Source organism: Excalfactoria chinensis, chromosome 1, assembly GCF_039878825.1.
Source record: "Excalfactoria chinensis isolate bCotChi1 chromosome 1, bCotChi1.hap2, whole genome shotgun sequence".
Taxonomy (NCBI): domain Eukaryota; kingdom Metazoa; phylum Chordata; class Aves; order Galliformes; family Phasianidae; genus Excalfactoria; species Excalfactoria chinensis.
In genome coordinates, this window is record NC_092825.1 from 13,185,195 (window position 1) to 13,196,972 (window position 11,778).

Sequence of the window (11,778 nt, forward strand, 5' to 3'; positions counted from 1 at the left end):
GATTTGCCGTGTTTTTTCTTCCCGTGGTTTTCCTTCCTGTTGTTGCCTGAATTTTTTTTGTATCTTTTTTCCCCCTCACTGTTTTAGTACTGTGTCTGCTTCATTGCCTTCTTAGTACTTTGCTGAATACTGATTGATTGATACTGGGGGTGGGGTCCTAAATACCATTGCAACCACATTGGGAATGAACTGGGCCAACCAGAACAGCAACAAATGCACCTCAGCTGCCTCCCATAACAGAAGCCACAAGACCAGACACCTCAAAGGTGTGTACAGCAATTAGGGATCCTCTTGTGTTCCCCCAGGGAAACCTGCGTCCTCTTCTCAGAAGTGCCTGAATCAATGCTGTGTGCATGGGTAATAAAGAATTAGAGATCTGTTTGTGGTCTCAGGGCTGTGAACTCATTGCAGTCATGGAGACATGGTGGGACAGCTTATGTGACTGGGATTCTGTCATGGATGGGTATGTATGTTTTAGGAAAGACAGACCAGTGAGGCAAGTTGGTGGAATTGTTCCTTGTGTTAGAGATACAACTGAACTGTACTGAGCTCTGCTTAGGGATGAATTGTGAATGAGCTAAGAGCTTATGGGTGATCATTAAAGTGAAGGTAAATGCGGCTGACACAGTTGTGGGTGTTTACTACAGGCTGCCTAATCAGGAGGAAGAAGTTGATGAGGCCTACAGACAGCTGAAAGTAGCCATATGGACCCAAGCACTTGTTCTCATGGAGAACTTCAACTTGGATATGGTTGTAGTATGCACATTAGGATATGAAATGTTAATACATCAGGCTTACACACTTTTTTTTACATGGATATCATGGCAGGCCTAGATTTATTAAGGTACTTGGTATCTAAATTTCATGCAATAAAATAATTCTTAATCTGAGAGATTCCTAAAACCTCTGTTTAGGTGCTCTGTTGTCCATAGGCACCTTGATAACTACCAGAGGTGTTTTTGACATTAAAGTTCTACTCCTGTGCTAGAGTTTCATGTGGCTACCATGGAATAAAGCGGAAGAGGAGGGCGACTACTTTTTGTCATAAGGGTAGTGTTTAGAGTATGTACACACACAAAGACTGTCAGAGAGCATCTGGCTTCTACTATAGAGTTGATGAAGAGCTCCTGTCTAATTTCCACTGGAGACAGAGGGCTCCCTGGAACACAGCAAAGAGGACAAACTAGCAGAGACTTTACCGCTGAGTTGCTTTGTGCAGATGGAAGCTTGAAGGGGCCTGAAAAAACAATGCATGAGAGGCTACGGAAATTCTAGAGTTAGTGTAGTAACAGTGAAGATGAGACCCAAAGAGTGCTCCACAGCATCAGCTGGACCAGCCTTGTGACACAAGAGGTTTCAACCCAGATCCAGAGGTAGGATACAGTCATCTGGGTCTCAGGCTCCCATGAGTGTCTGACATCTCTCCTTAAGGCTGGGGTGAAATGGTGACATCACATGGGGAATATGTGCTGTGCTCAGTGCTGAGCTGCCAGGTGAAGAAGCCATAGGAGAATGTGCATCAGGCAGAAGACACTGGGAGACACTGAAATAATAAATAAATAAATAACGTTTGTTTAAGCATCATGAAAGACCTTTTTACCTGTGAGGATGACTAAATGCTGAACCAGGTTGCCCAGAGAGGTTGTGGAGTTAATTTACATGTTTTGGGATGAAAGACCTAAGAATACCTGCTCATTGTTTTTCACTAGTTAGTCACACAACATGCTCTTCATATTAAATGTTTAGTATTTGGAACTCTTTAATTACAGGGGAAAATGTCATTTGATTGACTAGAAAGACAGATTTTGTTTGTCAGGAAATTAAGGATACTAAAAGGCAGAGTTTGACTGATTACAGTAGGCTGTTTTAGACTGTTTTACTCTTAAAATTTTACATTCTTGTCACCTTTCTTCAGTTCTATAATCAGTAACAATAGATCTAAGGACATTCAGTGTTCCTTAAACCAAGCAGTGCATTATCACATATACACGGATATATGCACTAACTCTTATACCTCCCTCTTCCGCTCAGCCCAAGAAAACAGGCAAGTAACCAGGGTGGTTTTATGCAGAAGAACTTCCTCATTTAAACTGATACTAAACCAGGATAGGTACAGATCTGAATAAGAGAGAAAAATAAATGGCACTATCTCCACTTTACATTGTAGGAGATGTATCATGCTGGCTGATGCTGGTAAGGGAACTAATGCTCCTTTGCTTTCCTGTTTCCCAATGACAAAAGATTCCCATGATTTTCTAAAAGGTTTCATTTTATGATATCTTCATGCTTTAAGGATGTAAAAAAATAAAATAAATAAATAAATAATAATAATAATTAAAAAATCCAATCAGAGTATGTAATAAATGCTAAATAAATGTTATATAGAGAATCAAACTTCAAATAATTTAAACTTCAGTTGTGGCACTTTTTATTGGCAGAGAACGTTGTTCTTAAGAATAAAGAGCTGATAGCTGCTACTCTTGAAAAAGCTGTGTTAAGATAATGAAACTCTACCAGAAGTCTCAGATTTCATGACACCCACGTTCGATAGTTCAGTTTCTCTATAAATTTTATTTCCATTAGAATTGTATCATTTTAATAAAATATCATTCTGGCAATATGGATTACCAGACTGCCACAGCATTTCACAGAAGTGCAATAACTGGTATAAAGAAATTCTTCCTGGTTTCAATTTATAAGTACTTTTCAAACCCGAACTGCTTTCAGATTGTGCTACTTTACAAAATACGGGAATTAATTTTGCATCCGATAACAGATCTACTTTTTAATTTTGAAATTACCCATCTTTATCCTTTCGGAGCAACTCCAGAGAGCCCTGGTAAATTGAGCCTCATTTTGGCAGGGAAACAAGAGGATTCGCATGGAAACAAGCTAAGCAAGCAGGTTTTGTAATTCTCATGGTGACATCAAGAGCCACGTGCCCAGTTTGGCTATTGCAGTCTGCTCTATCATTATTTTGTGTTGAAAGCTTTAGAAGGAGAACCGGTTGTCTTTCAGTTAGTTGAAGTTTATTCAGGAAGTTAAAATACACATGTAATACTTCAGAAGATAGTAGCATATAGTTTTCAGTGACTCCCAATGGTGTGCACATGCATACACTTTTCTCCTAGATTGATATAAGCTATTCACTGAACGGGTAGTTACACGATCTTTATTTTTGCAAATACGTACCTGCCTATAGCAAAAAAGGTATTAAAACAAGACATAGTCAAAGGATTTCCTGCTGGCTTAGGTAGGCTGCATTATGTCCTTCTGTACTTCACTATGATATGTACTGAGGATGGGTGCTGTCCATCTGTTGTTTTTCTGTGCCCACACATGATAAATTCATTCTGTAAAGTAAAATTGTATTTGGCTGCTTTCGTTTTTAAATAGGATCTGATAACGCCAGCTTGATATTTTTAAAGGTTTGCGTAAGTGAAGAAATTCAGTAAATTAAAGATGGAATTCATTCACCTAACTTTATCTGTCTACAAAGTATCACTGAGTTGGAGTAGCTCTCTATCATCAGCAGGAAGAAAGAGCAGTCTCTAGAGAATTATTCTGAGATATGTGGTATGGATATCTCTGCCCACAGGCTGCAGAAGGACTCTTACAAGACTGGTTTAGCTGGCTTTGTTTAGAAAGGTAAATGCCATTTTGCAGTGGTTGGGAATGCTATGAACCGAACCATTCAAAAATGCCCGAGGATGTAAATCCACCGGCTTTTCTGTGTTGTGGTTTTCAGTAGTTTATTTCTTCCAATGTTATCCATACTTGGTAAAGTCAATGAGAATATTGTGCTTGTTCTCAATGTTTTAAGTATATTGCTGAATAAACTGGAAATAAAACTTCAATTACTAAGTCATCTTTTTAGGTTTTTTATCAGTTCACAGAAGAGCTGTGTTTGCTGTTTTTTAATGTAAATGACTGGGTTTTAGGAGGTCTACAACAAGCAAAACAAATAGTATAATTAGTTATTAGCGTATTGTTTATAATTCAAAAGTTGATGTTTTGTTAGTCTGTTAATATTTCTCTCCAGACATTCATATTCCATTCAGTTTAATAATGTATTTTTATAACCTTGTGTACCTTCCTATTTCCCAGTAAGCCTAGCGTTTACTAAACCAAAGCATTACAGACCATTACGGTTATACTTCTGTCCCAGAATCATGCAGATGTTATTTAATTCAGATTTTCAAAGTATTTGCAGTCATTTTGATCCAATAAAATGTTTCTGAAGACAAGACCAGGTAAGTGTGTTGTTTGCAATGAGGCACACAACTATATAATTGGTAAAATCAGCGAAGGTTGAAATTCTGTCTTTGAACGCTTGCGAGCAATTTTTATTGCAGTCAAGATCTATTTTGTCAGTAGTAGTACAAGAAGGGAAGTTGGGATCGGAACACTGGCAGAGAAAAAACTAACACTAAATAGGAAGTAGAATCTATCTTTCTGGTTTACCCATGCATCTCTGTAGCATAAACATTTTTATGTCCCTAAGTAGTTTCTGCGTATTTGAGAGGTGGAGCAGTTAGTTAATCTGAAGAGTAAGATTTTGAAAGCAGATCATAATTTCTTGTCTTTGTGTTCTTTTAAACAGGAACAGATGTCTCAGGTGTTGGATGCGATGTTTGAAAAGCTGGTTGAAGGAGGAGAACATGTCATTGATCAAGGAGACGATGGTGACAACTTCTATGTCATTGACAGGTGAATGGCTGTGTCTTGTAGCACTAAGTATATTGCAAAAGTCTAAAAAAAATCTATTTCTCAGTGTGCTTGCATTTGATTCTTACACATTTGCATGAGAGAAGGAAAATAGAACACATGAGAACTAATGCAGTTGTGTATAGGATTTGGAGAGTAGTTTTTGGAAATCATTCACGTGATTTGTCAACTTTACTGTACAGATACTCAGCGCTGAACAAAGTGAAGGCTTAGCAACAGTGAGGATGGCTGTGTTGTTTTCTGTAAGACACCATATTTTATTGCTTTCTCACAACAACAGGAAAGTAATAGTTAGGGAGTGAATGGACAGGGAGAAGAAACCCATGTGATGTTAATTACAAGATCTCTTTATTTCATAATCTTTCGTTGCTCTTCATACACATTAATTGAATGTGGAATTCATCTAATTATTACCTTACAAATTACTATTTTAAAGTGTTCAAAATGTTAAATTGTATTACTTCATATCATAACAATATGTTACATTTGTACATAGTATAATTAAAATGAAATGAATAAACATGGACACTACTACTTCATTTTTAATATAGTTTTGGCAATCAGTAGATCGCTGTAAATCGAGTCTGTTTTTACATTGAATTGCTGTCAAAACTAACAGCTAACCCTTCACTTTAAAGAGGAACTTCTTTTGTTATTTACTGAATATTTACTGAAGTTTTGGAGCTGTCTCGGCAACGTGTTCATATAGTTTAAGCACGTGGAATATATATTTCAAATGCTTTATTTTAGGGTTTTATGATATGAAAATAGAGTGAGAGTGCTTAGCAAAGAACAGGACTAGATTCTATTCACTGTATTTCTATACTTTATTAACAGAGGAACATACGACATTTATGTAAAATGTGATGGTGTTGGGAGGTGTGTTGGCACCTATGATAACCGAGGAAGTTTTGGTGAGCTGGCCTTAATGTACAATACACCCAGAGCAGCTACAATTATAGCTACCTCTCCTGGTGCCATCTGGGGTTTGGTAAGTGAAATACTTAGGTTAATGTATTATTCATTTGTTTTAAATGTATGATATAAATGGCACTGATATGCTATGATAGTGCATTAAAAAAATTATTTTATAAAATTTAATATTAAAAATTCTGAGAACACTTAGCACTTTCCTTTACCAGAAACTGCAGAAATAAACCTGAGGCTCAAGAAAGCACTGAGTTAAAAAAAAAGACAAACAACAAATGTTGTTTTACTGTTCTTTATTGTTAATTTCCTAAATTGCAAAGTGAATGCTGTTGATTCCAGAGTAGTATTCAAACATGAGGTTATTTATCAGTGTTACGTTATTTAGATCTTTGACAACAGCAATAGAATTTACCAAAACAGTAAAAATGGATTAGCCGTTCTTAAAACTTACGTATCAATTTATTGGCTGATCCCAAGGTAGGGATAGCTGTTGTTCACATCCCGCAGTGCTCATCTTGCAGTCAGCCTGTTTAAGCAAATCAGTCTGTAAGTAAACTCTGTATTTATGTTCTGCCAAAGGGCAGAGAAGCTTTTCACAACGTGGATGAGATTGAGATCAGGAGCTTAATTTTAGGAGCTCATGATTGACCTCTAGAGGAATTTTGCTTCCTCAACTGACTCTAAGGGGAAACTGGATAGCTAGCATGATAGCTAAACTGAGCGACTAAAACTGGGTAATATGAACATCTTCAGCTACTTCTAAAGGATGCTCTACCATGTATGTTTTCTGTTGCTAAACTCCCTTCTTCTCTTTGTGTTTACAGGACAGGGTAACATTCCGAAGAATCATTGTAAAAAATAATGCCAAAAAGAGAAGAATGTATGAAAATTTTATTGAGTCGTTGCCATTCCTTAAATCTTTAGAAGTAAGCTTTCTATTGCACTATTTTAAAGGCTGTATCAGAGGTACTTGATAAAATTCTGCTTCTGCAGACTTAAAATTTGGAATTAATATTTTTTTCCACAATAAAATCTACTTTGGAGAAATCTCATGGTTTTTATATTGTAAATTTTAAGGATAAAGAACCATAGTATTTAAAATTGTTGTCTTTTTTTGTTTGTTTGTTTGTTTTATTTTCTTGAGCTTAATTTTGCTTGATGATAGTAAGATTAAATGATTACTTAGGGAATATATTCATTTAACAGCTGTATTTGTAGATGCATGCTTTTCTGAGATAACTTTGGAAGACATGGATGTATAGACATCCAAAATGGAACCTCTGTCAACACTTCCGCCTCTGAAGACTACAATATAACCTCAGAAAGGCTATTCAGCAGCTCTTCCTTATCTTCATGGTCATCAAAACAGGAGACTAAAGATACACTATACTACTTAAAGATTCATGGAAAGAAGTATAAGTTGACTTCCTAAGAATAGTATTGCAACATTAATCAGATGTTTTTTGTTTTTAAATAAAGGTATCCGAGCGTTTGAAAGTGGTTGATGTGATCGGCACCAAAGTATACAAAGACGGTGAACAAATCATTGCTCAGGTACAGATGTTTATGTTGTTTTAGTTTTTCTCTTCCAAAGGTAACAATTACCATAATATTTATAAATGATACAGGATTTTAAACTATATTCCTCTGTCAAAAGAAACAACAGTGAATCTGGTGGAGGTGATGTTGTATCTGAAGCTAATTTTTTACTTACTCTGAAAAAGTTCCCTTTCTGTTGGTATGAATAAACAAGTCAACATTTTCCATATATTTAGCAATTCAAACTATAATATCAAATGTTAGTTTATACTAATGAGCGTTGAAGACTTACCTTGTTTTTCTTGTATATGCTCTCAGGCTTAGTGTTACATTTTTAGGTAGTTTTTTTGTGGATCCAGGAATTGGACTCTTTGATTCTTTTAATCTCTTCCAACTTGGGGTATTCTATGGTTCCGTGATCTAGGAAACAATTTGGGATGGGCAACTGAGGTTGTCTTGCCCAAAATTATTGACTGTATATCAGATACAGCCCTTGGAGGCTTTTATATGGTAAGCTGTAAGGAAATCATTTGGAAAGAATGAAGAGGTGGAGAAACAGGAGTAAGGATCCTATCATCTTCCATATTTGTTTTTTCCCCACTTTTTGTAAAAGCTGTGTCTTCATGAAAAGTATTTGCAGTCAGTTCTATATAGATGTTTTAATTGTTTGGTGCCTTAAAAGAGTATTTCACTTTAAAAGTGGTTTCTTTAGCAGTGATAACAAAGAGGTAAACTTCAAGGCACTGGCTGCCAATATTTTAATGTCACAGGAGTTGCTCCAAAAGTAATGCCTCGTATTTTATTATGTTAACCTACAACATTCGAGATGGATGTTGGTGGAATGGCAGTAGAGGCTGAACCTTCTCCCAATAGTCTGTTACATTTTGCTGCCATGAGACATATGGCAACAGAATGGCAGTCTGACAAAATGGCATCTGACATGAAAGAGCATGTGAAGCAAAGGTACAGAATCATAGAATCACATGGTTGGAAAGGACCTACAAGATCATCTAGTCCAACCATCCTCCCATTACCATTGCTACCACAAGCCACTAAACCATCGTAGCTCCTCATCCAGACGCCTCTTGAACACTGCCAGGGACGGCAACTCCACCACCTCCCTGGGCAGCCATTCCTGTGCCTGACATCTCTCTGAGAGAAGTTGTTTTTCCTTATGTCTCATCTAAACCTCCTCTGGTACAACTTGCGGCCATTTCCTCGCACTGTATAGTCTGGATTTGGCACCTTCTGACTTCAATCTATTCAAGCCAATGAGAGATGGACTGCACAGGCAGCATTTTCCTGGCAACACCATCAGAGCAGCTGTGAAGCGGTGGATCACCATTACTGGTGCAGACCTTTATGACCATAGCATGCAGGTTCTTATGCATCACTGGTAAAAATGGTGATTTTAAATAAATGGCTAATGGTGAAAAATAGAGTTTTGTAGCTGAGAATTTCCTCCATCAAAATACTGTTCTTATGATCTTTGTTGTAGTTTCCTTAAACAGGTGACATTACTTTCAGACTGATGTGTGTACCATGAAATTAAAATGAAATTTCACATTCCCTTTACCCACTTTATTTTTTTATTCTACAGGGCGACATGGCTGATTCTTTCTTCATTGTGGAATCTGGGGAAGTAAGGATTATAATGACAAGGAAGGTAAAACAGCCCTAAAACACAATTTATTTACTTTTTTTTTTTTTACATCTTGATTTATTCTAAACAATGCTATTATTGCTGTTGTCAGTTTTGCTTAAACAAGTGAGTTCAGCAAATATTGTTCTCAGTTTTTCTTTTCACTTGATTTTTTAGGGTAAACCAGATGTAGAGGTAGAAGAGAATGGAGCAGTTGAAATAGCTCGATGCTCAAGAGGACAGTATTTTGGAGAACTTGCTCTTGTAACTAACAAACCACGAGCTGCTTCTGCATTTGCTCTTGGCACTGTCAAGTGTTTAGGTACTGTTCAATAAGACTTTGTATCTAATATAAAATAATATAATCCATCAGATTATTTAAACTTTGAACTCTGTCTTTCTCTAGAATATAAGGTTTAATTGCATTTACCCAAATTAGGCTTTTTAAGCACATCACCTTTTACTGTGTATTCTTATTTATTTTAGTTACATGCAGAAATTATTTATAATTATTAACTGGTACTGAACACAAATTCTCTGAGCTTTTTATGATTACATAGAAGTAAAATTGCTTCAAGACTGTGCAGATAATATTGCTGCAAACCTTTTATAGCTATCAGAAAAGTCTGTCCAACACTGCAGCTAGCCAAAGAATTTCTTTTCCCATTATTCTGATGATTATCTATAAAATAACTTTACGATAGGACTTCTGTCCCATTTTATCACCATGGCTTAAGCTTTAACAAATTCTTTGTCTTCACCAGCTGCTGATTTAATCCTTCTATCACACTGTAGTTTGCTTACAGACAACCTCTTCAGACCCATTCCTTTTCCTGGTCATAATGCTTCACTTCTATGTACCCACATCTAGTTATGGGAAAACCATAAAGATGGATTTGGCTTCCTTGAAGGATGACTTGATTACCATGCCAGTAAACAAAAAGTTTATTTCTTCTTTATAAAACTATTATTTTTTTAAAATCCATATCTCTAAACTCACACAGATGAACAGGCAGTGGAAGTAAAAACTGTAGAAAGGAAAGAATGAGAAGCAGTGAGGAAGAAGACTGTCTTCATCCAGTATTGGTGATTCATCTCTGGCACTTCTGAATAGCCGAGATCTGAGCTTTTCTCAGGAGCCAGAGGGCTGCAGGCTGCAGGTTGGAAGCTGACTGAAGTGTGAAGTTTCCTCCCTGGCTTGCTGGCTAGAAATAATGCCATGCAATCAGTGAAGGGAAACATTCTGGTTGGACAGAGCACATTGACATGACATGGATTAGTTTCCAACTTTTTGTATGTTTGCTGGTTAGTAAATATCTATTCATTTACACCGTGAGTGGAAACAGGTAAAAACAGCAAGAAAATATGCCAAGCTAGACCTCAGATACAGCCAACACCAAGAAAAAGGATGTGTTTTGTTTGAAATTCCAAGGGTCTTAACACTGCACTCTGCAGAGGAATCCAGGCCCTTCCAGAGTTCTCCTGGAGTTCTTGCATTACGTAAATCTTCATTTGAAAATATTTTATATGGAAAAAAACTAGCAAATTCTAATATTTATGAAGTTTCATGACAGCAATGCATTGCTGAATGTTTTTTCAGCTATGGTAACTGGTTCTCTTCTGTGTAAACCTCAGTAGAATCTTTCTAGTTTCCATTTAAAGTTTTCCTTTGGAATGTCATAAACGCTAAGATTGGTGCCTGCCACTGACAAGCGCATTACATTCTTTCTCTTTCTCTTTCCTTTTATCTTAGTTATGGACGTGCAGGCATTTGAAAGGCTTTTGGGACCTTGTATGGAAATTCTGAAAAGAAACATTGCAAACTATGAAGAGCAGCTAGTTGCTCTGTTCGGAACAAACATGGACATTGCCGACACCAGTGCATGAACTGAATGTTGGAGCAACAAGATCAGTTACGAGAACATAGCACAGTAGTGGTTAGTCCACTGAGAAATTGTCTCTCTTCCTATAGATGCCAAGCATTTTCTGTGATTTTAGGAGCGGGTTTTGGGGTGGTTTTTTGTTGTTGTTGGTTTGGTTTTTGTTTGTTTTTTTTTTTTACTTACTACAGTGGAAGTACAAGTAAACAAACTAGAAATGGTGTGACCTGGGGACTTGGTTTTTTAAAGTGCTCAGCCATAATGGCTCCACCTGAAATGAAGCAGACCTGTGGGACCAGACCATGGCACCTTTGAAAATCAAGTCCTTTCATACATTTCTTGAAAGAGTAGATTTCAAAGAACCCACATGCGATGAACTTGTTAAACCATCTTCTGTCCTTCAAAATGATTGCAGGTTTTCTGGGAAGACTGTTAGTTTGAATGTGATATGTTGAAAGTATTAGTGCACACAAAGTGTTTATATGTATTAATACAGACGATATACAGTAGATATTACTTTCTGACTATTACGATTGTCATGATTTTATGTTGCATTTATCACAAGTGTAGTGAATCACAAGACTAATCGTAAGATAAGGCATGACGATGCGTTTTGTGTAATGCTCATGACCCAAACCTGATTTTTAACATTTTGTAATTTGTCTGGAAGTCCTCTTTGTTTAATATGTCACGTTTCAGCACGACATTGTAATATCTTATGCAATTTAGAGGACTTGTATATTTTTGCAATAAACTGCATTTTTTATTAGTTATGTGTATTCTGTATAGTCTAGAGTGAGAACAGTTGACAAATTAACCTCAATGCTTTAAAAGCAAAGGCATAGGTTGTTGTCACGTTCTGCCTGATCACACACAACCTATATCGTTTTACTTCCCCCCGTTTTATATTTATGCATTTTGTCTTCTCTCTGCTTGTTCTCCAGTTAGTTTTTTTTTAGATCTCGCCTTTTTTAATCTGTTAAACCTTCGACCCATTTCGATTCAAAGGATCTCTGTATATCTCTCTTCTTGCAGTCTAATCTGAGCTATCAAAGACCA

At 36.7% G+C, this 11,778-nt stretch overlaps 1 protein-coding gene across 1 annotated transcript in view; it reads left to right on the forward strand.

Moving 5' to 3' along the window:
* The window catches only part of PRKAR2B (protein kinase cAMP-dependent type II regulatory subunit beta), a 77,005-nt gene extending 65,517 nt beyond the window's left edge, over nt 1–11,488 (forward strand). The window contains exons 5-11 of the mRNA XM_072356889.1: nt 4,604–4,710; nt 5,566–5,719; nt 6,483–6,584; nt 7,138–7,212; nt 8,798–8,863; nt 9,017–9,161; nt 10,593–11,488. Of these exons, the coding sequence (XP_072212990.1) occupies nt 4,604–4,710; nt 5,566–5,719; nt 6,483–6,584; nt 7,138–7,212; nt 8,798–8,863; nt 9,017–9,161; nt 10,593–10,726 (783 nt within the window). The 3' untranslated portion in view covers nt 10,727–11,488. The remainder of the gene's footprint in view (nt 1–4,603; nt 4,711–5,565; nt 5,720–6,482; nt 6,585–7,137; nt 7,213–8,797; nt 8,864–9,016; nt 9,162–10,592) is intronic.
* Nucleotides 11,489–11,778: the final 290 nt, after the last annotated feature.